We start from the raw sequence: 17866 nt of genomic DNA, 5'->3' as shown, positions 1-17866 counted from the left end.
TACACACACACACACACACATATATATAATGTATAATAAATTGCTGAAATATAAAAACAGGATACTGTACCAACCTTTCTGTAATAACCCAACTACAAGCAAACACATTGCTATGGATTAGTATGTCTTTTGAGTTTCTTTTTCTGAAAATATTGTACACATGCAGTGTTTTATTAAATTATTCAATGTGCAGTGGGTGCACTCACAAGGTTGCTGGCCACATTTGGGCCACCTACTCTATTGAGTACCAGGTGAATTAATTTGCCACTACAATTGTTGCAAGGAGTACCGTGCAACTGAACTGTGAAATCTCATACTGACTGGTGGTGAGAGATTGAGAGCAGGGCAGTGAATGAGTGGATAAAAAAAGCAAAACACTGCAACAGATGGAAGGAGCCTCGTGCTGTAGGGGACAGACGTAACCTTTTGTTTTGTTTTTTCCTTGTCCCTAAGAGCGAGACAAGTTCGTTATCGTCTTCCCAGCATCGTGGATTTTTTTATCCATGACGTTTTGGGTGGTACTGGAACTGCACAGTTCTTTGCAGGAATCCAGTCTCAAGGAATTTCCCTTCTGAATCGTGCCATGCGTGATTAATTGAAAGAGGGAAATTCCAGTATCTGTCCAGCAGCCAAAGATTGCTGCCTTCCAATTGAAGATCTGAAGACAAAAATATGAAACCAAAATGTACTTTATATGTCGAGGACAGTCTAGTTTATCAAGCAAGACAAACCAAGCTGAGTGGAACAATAACATTTGTAAAGCATTAAAAGTACGGTTTGTGTATACTATAACACAGTACAGTGAAATTTTATGAACCTTTTTATGAAACCCAGTGTCCATCTATAAGGAATGTACTGTATACATTAATAAAATGTAGAAATTCCGAGTCATAGCGTGTTTTTCATTCTCTCAGTCAGAGCTCAGATACTGTAGATTGCATTTGACCATAAACAACAAGTGCAGTTACGAGCTCTTTGCCAAACAAGCATCAAAGCAGATTCAACATGCCGGGTGACGAAGTTAAAGCTGCTTCCAGACCGCAGGCTAAAGGAAATGAGCTTGGACTTCACAGCAGCCTGTCACAGAACACACTGCAGGCCTATTTAATGAATGCTGCAATCTAGCACGATTCTCTCAGGTGATCCGACTGCATCATTAACAGTAATAGATCTGAAAATCGATTTCAATGATGTTTAAAATAAGTGCTAACCAAGATTTTAGTATCCATTACTTACATTATTATTATTATTTTTAATTATTGTTGAAATTGGAACAGGCAGTTATTCCAAAGAAAACATACTATAGATGAAGTTACTGTACTTAAATCACATTATTAGTTCAAAAACATTCCAGTGGTCTGTGTATTTGAAACACCTGTACTGTACATATTCTGAATTATTGGGTACTTCCAGTACTGTATACTGTAAGGTGCGTGTGAGAATGAATGTAAAATATTGAGTCTATAGACTGTAAAGACCATTACAGTACAATACAAATGAATGCAGTTTAAAACCACCTGAAGCACTATAGGCACACGTACTGCAAGGTGTACACTGCTTGAAAATTCAAGGTACCTTTCTGTTAAAAGCACATCCACAGCATTGATGTCTTGTTTGCTTGCGCTTGTTCGGTTTTATTTAAACAAGCCACTTCGAAGCCTTCAAGGTATATTTCCAAAACACATTCTCTGCCATTTTGTGTGTGTCATATATATATATTATATATATATATATATATATATATATATATATATATATATATATATATATATATATATATATATATATATTCTAACCAACTACAGAAACAATCAGGTAATATTGTAACACAAATGGGGAAATTAAATATTTCAGTTGTACAATACATTTAGGCTTCTTGATGATCAGTCCTTTATTTCCCCTCCCTCACCCCCCCTTTTTTTAACCTCCTGCTCAAAGAAAAGTGGCTATTTTATATGGGCTAATGTCTATAAAATACCGGTGTTCCTTGGATAAATAACTAGTAATTTCAGTGTTAAATAGCACAGTATCTGTGTCTTGAAAACCTCTCAAATGGCAATATTACTAATTACTAAGAAAAACACATTCAGAACAAATTTGTTCCCCTGGCTTTTGTTTGTTTGGTAAAATATTTCAATCGATGACATTCATACTACTGTAGGCCGTTGTGCTCCAGAGTATAATTGAATGCTTGATTACAACCTCCCAGCTGTTCTTAAAATCATGCCTTTTTTAAATGTTGAGAAACTGAATGGCCTACAGTACGAACACATTGTGCGGCTTGGCAATAACTGAATCAAATCTTACCTCTCTGCTAGAAGTGTTTTTTTTTTTTTTGGAGAGATTTATTTTTCTTTTTACATTGGATACTAGATTACAGTGCAGAAAGCTCCCAAATCAATAAGCCAGGGAGGGACCCATTTTAAACAAGTTATTGCAAGCAGTGTTTAGTACTATAATGACTAGTACAGACCACTTTGCAGTATGCGATACTTTGGATGCTGCACACTAGACCACTGATCAAAGGTGCTCTACATGTAGATACTGTTGCAGCCAAGCGTTTTCTTATTTGTCCGTCTATTCTCCAAGCCGCCCTAACAGTTCCTGGATTGTGATTTGGTTTAATTTCCAGCAAGATCCCTCGATAGGGTGAAGTCATATGGGAGTGGAGCGTATATAAATATTCAGTATTATGAATCTTCTTCGTTACACCCATCTCAAAAATCTGGCGATCTCCGTGACCTGGCAGACGAAAACCAGATGCTTTCTGCGAGGTCACATGTCGGGGGGGGTGGACAGACAAATAGAGCACTTGTTAACAATGCTGTCTGAAATGTTAGCAAACATACATTTACAGAACATTGCATTTATAACTGCTGTCATTAATGTACTGTAGCTGTAGAAATAATATTGTATTGTTTAAGGTTTAAGATCCATCTGAGCACTGAATGTTTCAAAACATTACTTGATTCACTTGCTGCTTATCTGCACTACTGCATGTTTCTGGACTAACTTTTATAAGCAAATTCAATACAAGTTTAAAAAAAGAGACCAAGACTATTGCTGTCACCAGTAATTGACTGATACCGTCCCTGAACACACCTCATATGTTAATTCACATATCTTTTGAGAAACTGAATTCTATTAAGTAAATCAAATGAAAAACAGCTTTCAGGTCTGGAACTACATACAAAATCAGGATGAATGATTCATACTGTACCTGGGAAAACGTGATGGGTAGAGCAAGGATGGCATTTGCCATGTTTTGATCTAATTCAGACTGAATTCACACACGTAGTTTGTGACATCTGGCAACTCTTGGTTTTACTTGTATAGCACCCCACTTCTGTAATTCCACAATAAAAAATAAAAACATAAACCAACAATCAGGTTACAGCTGGTAAAATGCAGCAGTCTTGGGGTTTCGGTTGACAGTTTTACCCCTTGATTGCATAACTGACAACTGTAATAATATTCTGGTCAAAGCCTCTTGGGTTCTTTAACAATAGGGGGTGCACTTTGTCACAATATCCGATTTACTGTATCACTGAACTCTGAACAGGGGGTCCAAATTCCAACAAGCACATACTTTTCTGTTTATTGTGTAACCCACTTATAAATAGCATGGTGAACTTTCACATTATTATTTATTTCTTAGCAGACGCCCTTATCCAGGGCGACTTACAATTGTTACAAGACATCACATTTTTACATACAATTACCCATTTATACAGTTGGGTTTTTACTGGAGCAATCTAGGTAAACTACTTTGCTCAAGGGTACAGCAGCAGTGTCCCCCAACTGGGATTGAACCACCAACCGTCCGGTCAAGAGTCCAGAGCCCTAACCACTACTCCACACTGTTGCTTCACAGTACAGTAATGCTGAATTTATTATCACGTGTTTACCAGGTAACTAACTGCGTTTTAATGACTAAACCTGTCACACTTAAGAACATTTATCAAGTTTTATTTTACACTGGGAGGAAACATGCAGATAAAGTACAGTGACTAAGGCCCCATTCACACGGGAGCGATTGCAAACGACCCAGGGTGGGATTGTTTATAGGTTGAGGAGCATTCAGACGGGACAGCCCGAGGAAACGAGCAAGTTCGTCTGATGGCTCGTTTGCCCTCCGTTACAGGCCCAGTATCATTTACCACTCTCACTGGAATTTCAAAACAAGCTCAGCACATATCCAATGCCCAGCTGATGTGTACACTGGGATATGTTTACATAATGGCGAACAGCAAACACCTGCAGGGATTGCAATCAATCCGCCCCCAGAGAGGTTAGCATTCACACAGGGAAAAAAGAAATGACCCGCGCCAGGGTGGACTGCCCAGGCGAGCTGAGACCACCTATCTTTCAGTTCTTGGGTCGGATTGTTTTAAGCGAGCTGAGGTCATTTGAGGAGCATTCATACAGATCCAATCGGTCCGAACCATTCCCGGGAGTGGATCATTTGCTCAAAAATGACTACTGTAGATGAGGGTTGGACAACGACAAGCACATACTAAACTACTTGCAGTACTGTACAGCAAAATGAGCTAGTGTGGCATACAGACTTGGGCATGTGCACTCAAAAATACCTTGAGTTCCTTCCATTCAGACCACATGCTTCCCAAAGACTTATTCATAGCCTAACTTTCTCATTCATTCACAAGCTACACGTCTTACTATGAGGACATTACACTTTCCTTTAAAAAACCACTAATCCCGAGGAGAAAGACTTGACTCATTACCAGCACAAACTACATCTGTTGCACAGCTAGGTTATTTGAAACTGTATACTCCATTCAATACACTGACTATCAAATGGTATGAATATTTGGGGCTGTGGTTCAGGAACTTCTCCAGAATGATGCACTCAAGTCAAGTACCTCAAGGTTGTCTTGTACTGTATAAGGTGGGCTATTTGTTTTGAAGCCTTGATCACAGTTCAATGCTACAGCAGCAATGTGCTGTAATACTGTATGAAACTGAATAAAACAGCCCCACCCCGGCCTCAGCAGCTGTAGAAAATAAAACTGTATTGTATCTTGCATATCTGACCAGGTGGAATGACTAGATGCACTTGGATAGGAAATACTGCACTGGCAAGTCCTCCTCATTGGCCCATACTGTGTAGGGCTTTTAAAGAACACAGATGGATGTGATTTGGGAAGGACGTTAAGGTTTTTATTATTATGTATTATGTGGAGGGGTTTAAAAAATATATTATTGGGAACTTCTGGAGGACCAGAAATGTTGGTCCTCAAGAGATTAATTTTATGAGACAACCATTAAACTGCAGAAGTACATGTAGGGTTGGATAGCACTAGACAAGTCCATACGCCATCCTGAATTTTTGCTGGCCTGTGCTGTAAATAACTGTGGCAAAGTGGTGAGTGGTTACAGGTGTGTGCAGTGCAGAGCGGATACAAAATACAGACAGACAATGATTTCCAGGTGCAAGGGTGTTTATTGATTTATTATACAATGTCCAGAGCCTTATGGCGAACACCTGTAACTAATGAAATGATGGAAGTGATACAACAGCGTGTATCACTTCGTTTGTAATCCTCGGGTTTGACCAGAAACCAATAACAAAAAGTCCAAGTTCTATTACACCCACATGAAACACAAACACAGGTTACCAGTGAGTGATATTAGTGCTCGTGGTGCAAGACAGTTCTCCTTGAACAAAGGGAAAGTGTTGATCCGGGTTTGATGCGGGCTGAATAGCGACAGCTCCGGATCTTTAGTAGCAGTCTAAAATAACAAACAAACAGTTTTTACTTAGACAACTAAAACACAACACTCACGTTTTTAGCAACACAGGATACTCCTTCTAGGTTTGATCTAACCATTTCCAAAGGAACAGATCACTTACACTATGACCCCTATTTATACCCTCGCTCATGACCCCTAGGTTAACGAGCGCATCCGCTCCTCCAATCCTCGGATGCTACGCCGTTTACCGTCTGGGTCATTGAGTTTGGGTACCGTAGCTCCGCCCCTTTGCTAAATGACCGACTTCCACCTACCCTAAGGAATAAATTGTCGTGCCATTTAGTTAAGGGTACTCTGTTCCTTTTACACAGCGCCCTCACAGGTCAAGAGGTAGATCTAACACCAAGAATCATTTGATCTCTGTCACAATAACCTAAGCTCACACGTTTGGATAAAAGGTCATCAATAACTCCATGTACAGCAAATACTGCATTTTTTGTGAACCTCTCATTTACTGTAGCACTGTAAATCTGTTTAAAACCATGACACAGTACAACCCACAGTACAACCCACAGTACTGCACGGTTTCTGACATAGGAAGGGTTCAAAGTGCAGGTAAGTTACTGGAACACCTCTAAAGGGAGAAAGGAGGGAGTAACTGCAAGCAAAAGTTAAGGTCTAATTCAACCCTTTTTCATTGCAAAAGCTGTATTGTACCGCACAGCTGCTGTATTGTTGGCTTGTGCAGCTTTCCTGCTGGAGCTGTAACTTTAATCAATAGCATTTCTTTCCAGCGAAAGGACAAGAACCACTAGCTTTTTAAAATCAATAACGCACTCAGTGTTGTTTGGCAGCAGTTGCCACGGTAACTCCCGTCCCCAGTGGGGCCTTCACGTTTCCTCTTTACCTCCCTACCGACCAGAGTAAAATCATTGGGTGCCCTTGGCTGCAGTGCAGAAATATCTGCACCATTTCTACAGTGGATTCCTTCAATATGTTTCCACAACACACTCTTTGTGTAATGAAGGAAACCAACTGCCGCATTCCAGACTCTTTTCTCTGCCCCGGATGTAACTGTAGGTTTACTTTGTTAAATGTGTCATCCCTCACAGGGGAAAGGTTCTTGGCGGTAACGGAAAAGTACACAACTGCAGCTTTTCCACACCAAAGGCTATTAATATGCCTGCTTTACATGGCTAAAAACATTAAACTTTCAGAGCCATCTACTCTACAGTACCTTGCTATGGCTGTGAGGTAAAGGCATAAGCTTTGCTCAAAAATTAGTGCCTGGAATCAGCTTACTTTTTTGGATTACAGCTATGCTTCTAAAAAGCCTCCCCCCACTTCCCTGATCATTGCAGCTAGCAAGAACAAATAAATTATATATATATATATATATATATATATATATATATATATATATATATATATATATAGCATGCAGGAGGGATGACATGGTGAATCAGCGTTTTTTTTTCCCCCTATCGAAATACAGTCAGTTCAGACCTGTGTTCATCTGAAGGCACCTGTGCACTCTGTCTGGCTTCGTCTGGTTCATTTAGATTTCTAGTGCTGCAAGTCAGGGGCAATCAGCTACAGTACTGTGTCCCTGGCTCTCTATGGAGATCTCCCATCCAAGAAACAACATGGCACAACACTGGTTAGCACAGATGTCTCCATGTCAATTAAATAAATACTAGATTTGTATGTTTATTTTAAATTATTGTTTGCAACACATCAGGGAAATCAGAAATGCTAATGGAAAGATTTAGTGGAATCCAGAGATAACATTGTTGTGTTCAGTTAGGACAGCTCTCCGCAGGGGTTGTGTATGAGGTATGAGGAACTCAGTCAGGGCAGCATTGCATAATGAGTGTAGGGATAGATCAGGGTCACTGCAAGAACACAGCTGAGGGAACACAAAGCCACTTTTTCAGGAACAGCGGCTTGAAACCTGGTTCCAGGAGACCTAGTTTGATGCAACCTTGCCCCAGGTCTGCCCTTGTGTGCCATGCAGTGGCCTGAAACCTAGCCTCCTGAAACCAAGTTCTAAGCCACAAAGTGGCTTCATATTCCCTCAGCTCAAGTCTCTGGACCACATGAAATTCTTATTAAAAACAAGGTAAAGAAATGCTTCAATACGGTATTAATGTTAGTTGTCATTTACTTATTTAAATGTGTCCATACAGTATTAATGTTAGATGTCATTTACTTATTTAAATGTGTCCATACAGTATTAATGTTAGACGTCATTTGCTTATTGGTTTTCTATGCTTGTGTGACAGGATGCCCGCCCCTTTTATATATTGATGTATTTATTATTATTATTATTATTATTATTATTATTATTATTATTATAGTTGTGTATTTATTTGCATTATGTATTATTTTGAATTGTGTGTTGTGGCAAGGATGGGGTTAATTCTCCATCCATTATAAAAACATTGTGAAGCATGTGGCTGGAGCCTTAATGTAAATTATTTATTGATGAGTATTTAAGGCTCCACCAGCAGATGAGGACTGCCTGCTGTTCCCACCTCCACCAGCAGAGGAAGACTGCCTGCTGTTTCCGCCTCCACCAGCAGAGGAAGACTGCCTGCTGTTCCCACCTCCACCAGCAGAGGAAGACACCATGCTGCTCCATGACTGGGTGGAACCGTCGCCGTTCCGAGAGCTAGAAGGAGAGGAGGAGCCACCTCAGTCTCCACCACCAGGGGGAAAGGAGCAGGAGGTGATGCTGGCATTCCTCAGAAGCCACTGCATAGGCTGCTGAAGGGAGCACGGCAGACGGCAGAAACCAGCTGCTGAGAAGAGGGCCAGCCCAACCCCCCCCCCACCCCACGGCCAGAGTGGCCAACTCCAACCCCTGCACCACGCTGTTCCTGATTCCTTCATCAGGGAGGAGAAGTGGAGCTCCCACTGCCACCTTATTGGCCGCCGCCTTACCAGGGTCTGCACCTGCTGTCGCCTTACGAGGGTCCGCTGCAGCCCTGTATTATGTATTATTTTGAATTGTGTTGTGGCAAGGATGGGGTTAATTCCCCATCCAATATAAAAACCTTGTGAAGAATGTGGCTGGAACCTTAATGAGGCAATTGATTTATTGATGGGTAGTTAAGGCTTCAGCCACAGTATAAAAGGACCCACTCTGGGCTCATTAAGGGGTTGGTTGGAGAAGGAGACAGACTCATAGCGGCAGAGTGCCAAACAGACGATTGCTACGAAGTTTGTGAAGTGGTTACAAAGCTACTCGTTTGTTAATTTTTGTATTTATTTTTTGTGAACCTTTTGTTTTGGTCCGCGTGCCCTTTTGTTTGTGTTTTGTAAAAGTGTTTATTTATTAATTTATTAAACATACGGCTGTGGGTGTTTCAGACCCATATCTCTGGTTGCATGTGTGCTCCTTTCTGGACGCTGACATCACCACGCACGCCTCACAGGCCATCTTGATTACAGCTTGTTTTTTGGGGGGTTTTTTTGTAACCTCATTTATAGTGCTGGGACAAATATCTGAATATTTGAACAAATATATTTTGACATGTATTCGGATACACAAATCAGATGTTCGTGTTCGCGACAAAAATACCTTGTACTTATTTAGTCTCGCCAGAACTTGCGAGACATTTAAAAAAAAAATGGTTGTAAGATTAATGTACATAAAAAAAATATTAAAAAAAACACAGGATCAACACAGCAGCTCTTGAGCCTCCATTTAAAAGTTTTAAACAGCAAAAAATAAACAAACCAGATTATGCGCGCGCACGCATAGTGATCTCTATGGCAAGCCATCTGGGACAAAAATGCATTGTGCTGCTTTAGGTAAGCCAAAATCTCATGGGATAGAAAAAAGGCAAGTATGTCATTCTGAAATGCCTCACTTAAACAGTACCCAACTTCCTGAAAATGTTGTGTAGTGATTTTTATATAGACTGTATATAATCTATATGTTTTGTTGCGACTTATGTGGAATGTAATAAATGAGAACCAAAACGGTGAGTTTCTTTCCCCTTCACTTTTCCACGTTTGTTTTATTTTGAAGTGTTTAAAGTTAAATTTCAGTTTTCGTTTCGGGAACAAACAAAACAACATTTAACTTGAACTGCTATTTGGCATCCTTTGTTTTGTAGTTAATTCACTGGGGTAAAGTAAGTCCTACACAACTTAGTCTTTACTCCTGGGATTTTTTTCTATTTTAACATGTTACTGTGACAGGAATGACTAAGTGGTGACGTCACGGCAGAAACAGGAACACAAACGACAGAGAGAGGTGGAGTTTGGTGGAGCTGAGCGAATGCTTTCGCTCAGCATTTAATGAATAAACATACAGAAAATAAACGGTTGTAACAAAAACATGACACGGCACTTGCGCCAAAATAAACAGGTAAACAAAACGGACTAGACAGTAAACAGACACAGACAGATAAACGAAACACGGTGAGTGAGACAGTTATTCACTTTATATTTACGTTCTTACTTTTTACTTTCTCCTTCTCCACACTCGTTCTCCACTCACCGAACACCTACCACCAGTGAGTGAAAACATGCAGCTTTTATGCAGTTGTACCGAGATTCGATTGCTAGTCAATCATTCAATTGGAATCTCGGTACAACTGCACGTGAATTAATTAAAGTGCAATTCCCTGTGCTCACATATTATTACTTTTTACTTGCACGTGATGTGATGTGCCATCCCCGTGCCTAAATACAAATATACAATTTACACACACGTGAAACACAGACCCGCTTATATCCCGTGTACCAATGCTTATACACCAACATTTACACACAACACGTAACATATAACATACACAGGGGGGGCACTTTGCCACATATACCCCCCCTTGTGCAACGCACACATGGCCTCAATGGCCACCTCCCCCCTCAGTCCCAAAGTCCCGAAAGAGGGGGAAGCAAGTTGTTTCTGGGGGTGGCCATGGTGGAATGTCTGGCACCCCCCAATTCTTCGTGGCTGGCAGCTCCCTCTTCCGGGGCTTCAGCCACACTATCTCCTGCCGCGAAAGAGCAGCTGGGGGAGCTGGTCTCCTGACCTCCCCCCCCCTTCTTCATGGCCGGCAGTTCCCCTCCGTGGGGCTCCGGCCACCCAATTTCCAGCAGCGAAACTGCTGCGGGGGGAGCTGGTCTCCTGACCTCCCCCCCCTTCTTTGTGGCCGCCAGCTCCCCTCCGTGGGGCTCCGGCCACCGTGTTTCCTGCCACGGAAATGCGGCTGGGGAAGCTGGTCTCCTGACCTCCCCCCCTTTCTTTATGGCCGGCAGCTCCCCTTCATGGAGCTCCGGCCACAGTGTAGCGACCCGAGGCAAAGCAGAGGCCCCGGCGACCCCAGGCGACGCAGGACCCTCGACGACACCAGGCGAAGCAGGATCCCTGGCGACCCCAGGCGACGGCAGCGGCCCCTCGGGAGGTGACGGCAGCAGCAGCGGCCCCTCGGGAGGCGACGGCAGCAGCAGCGGACCCTCGGGAGGCGACGGCAGCAGCAGCGGACCCTCGGGAGGCGACGGCAGCAGCAGCGGACCCTCGGGAGGCGACGGCAGCAGCAGCGGACCCTCGGGAGGCGACGGCAGCAGCAGCGGACCCTCGGGAGGCGACGGCAGCAGCAGCGGACCCTCGGGAGGCGACGGCAGCAGCAGCGGACCCTCGGGAGGCGAACTTGGGAGGGGAGCCCCTGGCCATAGAGGCGGCAGCGGGAGCTCCACTTCTCCCTTGCACCCTGCACCCTGTGTGGAGCAAAAGGCAGCCCCAGGCGATGCGGAACAGGCAGCCCCAGGCGATGCGGAGCGGCTGGCAACCCCAGGCGATGCGGAGCGGCTGGCAACCCCAGGCGATGCGGAGCAGGCAGCCCCAGGCGATGCGGAGCGGCTGGCAACCCCAGGCGATGCGGAGCGGCTGGCAACCCCAGGCGATGCGGAGCGGCTGGCAACCCCAGGCGATGCGGAGCAGCTGGCAACCCCAGGCGATGCGGAGCAGCTGGCAACCCCAGGCGATGCCAGACAGACATCCTTGGGCGAAGCGTGGCGGGCATCCTTGGGCGAAGCGAGCCAGGCATCCTTGGGCGAAGCGAGCCAGGCATCCTTGGGCGAAGCGAGCCAGGCATCCTTGGGCGAAGCGAGGCAGGCATCCTTGGGCGAAGCGAGGCAGGCATCCTTGGGCGAAGCGAGGCAGGCATCCTTGGGCGAAGCGAGGCAGGCATCCTTGGGCTCCAGTTCCAGTTCTCCATTGTATTTTGTTGTGTTTTTGTTTTTTTTTTTTTGTTTTTTTTTAAACAACAAATTGCGGTTCCTGCTCTCGCCTGAGTCCTGGAGGCGCTGTTGATCCCACTTCTGACACCACGTGTGACAGGAATGACTAAGTGGTGACGTCACGGCAGAAACAGGAACACAAACGACAGAGAGAGGTGGAGTTTGGTGGAGCTGAACGAATGCTTTCGCTCAGCATTTAATGAATAAACATACAGAAAATAAACGGTTGTAACAAAAACAGGACACAGCACTTGCGCCAAAATAAACAGGTAAACAAAACGGACTAGACAGTAAACAGACAGTGCACAGACAGATAAACGAAACACGGTGAGTGAGACAGTTATTCACTTTATATTTACGTTCTTACTTTTTACTTTCTCCTTCTCCACACTCGTTCTCCACTCACCGAACACCTACCACCAGTGAGTGAAAACATGCAGCTTTTATGCAGTTGTACCGAGATTCGATTGCTAGTCAATCATTCAATTGGAATCTCGGTACAACTGCACGTGAATTAATTAAAGTGCAATTCCCCGTGCTCACATACTATTACTTTTTACTTGCACGTGATGTGATGTGCCATCCCTGTGCCTAAATACAAATATACAATTTACACACACGTGAAACACAGACCCGCTTATATCCCGTGTACCAATGCTTATACACCAACATTTACACACAACACGTAACATATAACATACACAGGGGGGGGCACTTTGCCACAGTTACATATTGTAAAGTCTTACTGTAAAATAAAAGCACACCCACACACAGGGGCCACGGCCACGCCCCCTGCAACTGCTGCTATGTTGTCTGCCTGCATGCAGAGCAATATAATGGCTTTTATTACTTTTTGAAAAACGAACAAATATTCAAGCGAATATTTAAATTATGAGAATATTCGAACATGAAAATCACGGTTTCTCCCAGCACTACTCACTTATAAATTAAGAGATTTACAGTAAATATGTCCCAGCACCAACCTACTGTAAACACATTCATCATTTAGCAGACGCCTTTATCCAAGGCGACTTACAGAGACTAGGGTGTATGAACTACGCATCAGCTGCTGAATCACAATTACGTCTCACCCGAAAGACGGAGCACAAGGAGGTTAAGAGACTTGCTCAGAGTCACACAATGAGTCAGTGGCTGAGGTGGGATTTGAACCGGGGACCTTTTGGTTACAAGCCCTTTTCTTTAACCACTGGACCACACTGCCTCCACACTTCAAATGTTGTCTGCTGCAAGATATAAAATAATAAAACTATCCTTTCTAATTTTTACAATGAGGTGCGTGACACTCGAGTCACTTTCAAATGTATTTTAATAGAAACCGTTTGAACAAACCACTCAATTCCTTGTGTTCCTTAAGATGCAAGGCCAGAAAATGTAAATTATTGTGTACTGCAGAAATTACAGTCATGTTCCTCTATTTTTAAAGATAGTAGCTGAGAATTTGAAACGCTGCGTAGTAATTTTTGATTGGTGCCTGCTGCAGGATACAGATAGGTCACATTACAGCACAACCTCCTATTTAAGGCTTTCAAATAAAAAAAGACTGCCTTTATTGTCAATCACATCAAGTACGACTTTCATAAACACTTCTGCTCAACAAACTACTGTGTACATTTGTATTTATTATCACTTTTTTTTTAGATCACACATGTACTTAGGAAAATGCCATGATTTTATTTGTGTGCAAAGCAGAGATAGAACAGCTCTGTTCGCATCTGCATCAGAGTGATTAGAGCCATTTGAACACAAAAAAAGAGCAGATTGAAAAATCTGCATCTTTCCCTTGGAGCTGCACCACCACAGCATGTATTTAATCTCCAACAAACGTTGCACTCCCAAGGCACTTGCCCACAGGGGCTAACAAAGGCAAATCCTGGGTGCCCCCGACAGACAGCAGGTGGACACATTCGAATGGAGCCCCCCAGCAATGCAGCCCGAAAACAGAAATAATTGGGTTTCTAGCCGTTTGCAACTATGAATAATTGATGGTCTGCGATTGGATTTAATACAACACCACCCTAATGGAAATCCAAACTCGAACATGGATGATGCTCTCAGATTTTAATATTTGAACAGTGTTGCTCATTGAAATCCCAGCTAAAAGACTTTTGTTTAGGTCAGTCACCTACTTGACTTCTGTAAAAGCCCTTTAGCAGTAGGTTGGATCACTTTAAGCAGTTTGGAGATTGAGGAATTTTTAGCAGAAAGGGGGAAGGTGGTGTTTGGAATTGGCACGCACACAATTGAGACGTCTTTTCCAATCTAGAGGTGACCCTTTAATCTAACACAGTTCAGAAGTCATTCCTTCACCAGATTGAGGCATTCAAGATTACAGCAACCGAGTTCAATTTTACCTAGATGAAGCTGCATTCATGGTTCATATTATAGTGTAACAGCATGCAGACCCAGCAGGAATAGCCTACATAAAAGCAGGTACAGTAATGGGAACAGCAAACATTCTAAAATGTATGCAGTGCGCACAAAACCTTAATCGCAAGAAAATACATACATTTACTGTACAAATACTCAACTGCATACAGTATGTGTTATTTTGTAAGAATCCACTGCACTGTTTAGCCTAAAACATGTTTCCAAACTTATTAATAAAGGCCATTATTTATTTATTTAATTAATTATTTAAATACTGCACTGTCCAGAGCCATTTTAGTTGAAGGTGCGCTATTGTACTGCAGGTATCCAACATGTTTTTTTCCTGGGGACTGTGCAGATTGGTTATACAGATTAAATACATACAGTATGCAGTGCCCAGCATGACATCCTCATCCTTCTATCACTTTAATAACTCCCCTTCCTTTAAGTGCAATAAGCTACAGAAAAGCTTGGACTAACCTGAGTGTCCCAGGCGCAGTACAGGTTGCAGAAGTGGCTGATCATGTGGTTGATCATGCCTAGCTATAGCACTGTGTGCGTGTCTGTGACAGCTCCGCTCTCCCAGGCAGTCCCTGCTCCCTATGGTACACAACACCATTAAAAACTGTGCACTGATGAAAATCAGACGTGGGACCTTCCTCGCTCCCCATCTGTCACCCTAGCAGGCAGCGACACTGTGAGAAACATCCTCAAAAAACTAATTAACACTGAATTAATACATTAAAATGGATGAATTTCAGAAGAAAAAAAAAATCCACAAAGGCAATCATTTCTCTAACGGTGGTGAGCACAAAGACAAGTAGGATCCAGAAGCCAGAGGGCCATCTCAAGTACAGCGCTGCAACAAACTGAATGAGAGAGCAGCTTTGAGCTGTAGAGCAAACAAATCACGATGCGTCTGAAATCCTGCCCAGCAAATCCAAGTGCATCTGCGTCAGGCAACAGCAGAACAGACAGCAGCAGCAGCAGCACGCACTCTGCCAGGAATGCATTACAAACTATAACTACTGTATGGACGGTAGGACATACAGTACTATTGTACCAACTCAGGTACTCGGCCATCCACGGAATCATTTTGCTTTATTTTGTATGGCCAAATGCAACCCTTCTGTCTCTCTCACTCGTCAACTCTCTCCCTTTCTACAGTATTTGATGCTTTGCTTTCTCTTGTTTGTCTTGCATTATGTTTATGTCATTGTGTTACTTTGATGTCACTGGTTTCCATTTAGTGGAATTATTTCATACATTTAGCAAATGGCTTGTTAAAAATGCAACTTTTTTCAGTTTTGTGCTTTTTGGTTACACATCCGTCATACTGTACAGTTTAAATATTGTGTGGCAGTACAATTCACATACAAATTACCTTAATATGTGGGTTAAACCCATACAGGAACACAACTGTCAACAGGGGCTACAGTACTGCAGTAAACCAGAACCCAAATGACACAAGGGGGACAGGGAAGCCCCATAATTCAATGCTGCTAAGTGCTGTTCCTACAGAAAACAGAACGCAATTAGAATGTACCCTTGCAGGGCAGAACATTCTTGGCAAAATGCTGATTTCTAAGTCCTCTGTCAAAAGGGAAATAAAGATAGGAAATAAACTGATAGTTTAAAAAAAAAGTTTGACCTCCAATAATACAGAGTTTCAATGAAAGTGTTGTGTATTGTGCAAGGGAGGGAGGAAGGGAAAACAGCCTCTTGTGATCAGATACTGTACAGTGCACACACTGTAGCATCCAGGCACTCACTATACAGTACAAGCTCTCATCCAGTTCGCAAAGACACCTCACAACTTTGCATCCTCTACTATGAGAGCACCATCTGGCTATTGCCTAACTGCTGTACAATTGAGGGGTTCAGCACCCTTGTCAGTAGCAAGACGGCTATCAGTAACCTGTACACCACCGTTAGCACTGATCGTATACTTCACAGTGCCTGCCCCAGACACTGTGCTCACAGTACATCCTTTAGCCTACTGATACGTGCAGCCCGTGGACGTGACAAACCAAAGCCATCCACTTGCCTGCAAAACATTTTATTGAGTGCTTTGGGGACAGGGCTCTGCCAAACCAATGGTCTGGGACGGGACTTTGGATTTAAGATTTTAAACCAGGTTTCCTGGACTACGCACGGCAACACAGAGGCTCTGAATGTGTAGGCTTATCTGTAAAGTAGGAATACCATTATGCTGTGTCCGCTTTCAACACAAACCAGGAGGGGGTTAGCAGACAAATGGTAATTTATCAAAAGGCACTGAATTACTGAAGTTTCCCACCATTCACCAAGTACAGATGGAGTATGAAAAACCATGATAATGACAGGGTTAACAGGATGTTTGTCTGACCTCCTGTTAGTGACAAGGGTGCTGTGGTTTGGTTTTTAATTGTACACTGAAGCAGGCAGGATTTAGCAGATCTTATTCCACAACGTTTTTATTTTTTTTTAAATGTACTTGTGTTAGAATGGAAGTTTACAGCATTTCCTACAGTATTACTATGTACGGTGGCCAGTTTAAAATCTATTACCTTAACTGGCTATTCTCTCCATTGTCAAATTTGCTGCTGGAAAGTCTCCCTTAGGGATTTTTGACACATTCTCACTAGCAGCACAATCCACTGTAAATTACAGCAGGCTTAAACACTTGTGCCAAAAAATAATTATCAAAAGACAATTAACGGCTCGTGGGGGCTGGCAGAAACTTTGGAATAGCAGATGATTCTTGGGTGGTGCTGATGGACCTCATGCACTGTAAAGCAAACAAGCCAATGTCACTGGCTGGTTGAAACGGCATTGCCAGCACAGCCAATACATCTAAACCACAGACTTATGAAAAGAAGGTTGGGCAACACATTCTAGTGGCTATCCATTGTATTGAAGACGAGAAACCACATGTGGAACCACTGCAGCGTGCGCCCTGGGATAATGACATAATAAAACGAGGACAAAAATATTTTAAAAATGAATAAAAAATAAAATCACACACTAAACTTCTTAATCATTTCAGGGTAACGAAGCTCTTTGTCATGTACAGTAAGCCACTTCTTGTCTCAAGTACCTTTATAGCAGTTTTGCTGTTCAGTAGATCAGGTTTTACAAAAACTTAATTTGGACACATTAATTTGTCTCTAGTCTATTTATGTATAAATATTTTGTCAACATTTAAAAGAAAATAAGTCTACTAGTGTTTTCACGGAGTCAAATAATAAAGTACAGTCCCTGTTGGAAACCCCGCCCACAATATTACTGTAACACATGCAGAGCATGGAGGGACTGACAGAATGGAGGAGAGGTCTGGCATGCAACATGTGGATCCTGTTGAAACACACATCATACGTAGTGTATACAGCGATGAAGCTGTACTGTGTTCCCTGGTACTCCTGTAGGCTTTGATTGCATTGAAGCCTGGGCATGCACTGTCCTGCAAGCCTGCAGGAATAACATCAACTCAGGTTATAGATTCTGGTATTCAGGGGGCTGTCATTTC

At 42.8% G+C, this 17866-nt stretch overlaps 1 protein-coding gene across 3 annotated transcripts in view; it reads right to left on the bottom strand.

The window, feature by feature from the left end:
• Positions 1-17866, bottom strand: part of LOC117435676 (rho GTPase-activating protein 21-like) — a 97148-nt gene that overhangs the window by 65889 nt on the left and 13393 nt on the right. The window contains exon 1 of one of the 3 annotated variants that reach the window (XM_059019794.1): positions 14839-15126. The exons of 1 other annotated variant lie outside the window; for it this stretch is intronic. In XM_059019794.1, coding sequence (XP_058875777.1) covers positions 14839-14895 — 57 coding nt within the window. In that variant the 5' untranslated portion in view covers positions 14896-15126. Of the gene's footprint in view, positions 1-3220; positions 3347-14838; positions 15127-17866 lie in introns of those variants that run through there. One more of the 3 variants, XM_059019795.1, reaches the window with a different exon arrangement.

The sequence above is a fragment of the Acipenser ruthenus genome, chromosome 3, assembly GCF_902713425.1.
Source record: "Acipenser ruthenus chromosome 3, fAciRut3.2 maternal haplotype, whole genome shotgun sequence".
NCBI lineage: Eukaryota > Metazoa > Chordata > Actinopteri > Acipenseriformes > Acipenseridae > Acipenser > Acipenser ruthenus.
Note: the sequence above shows the minus strand (reverse complement) of the source record. Positions and strands in the feature narration are given on the sequence as shown.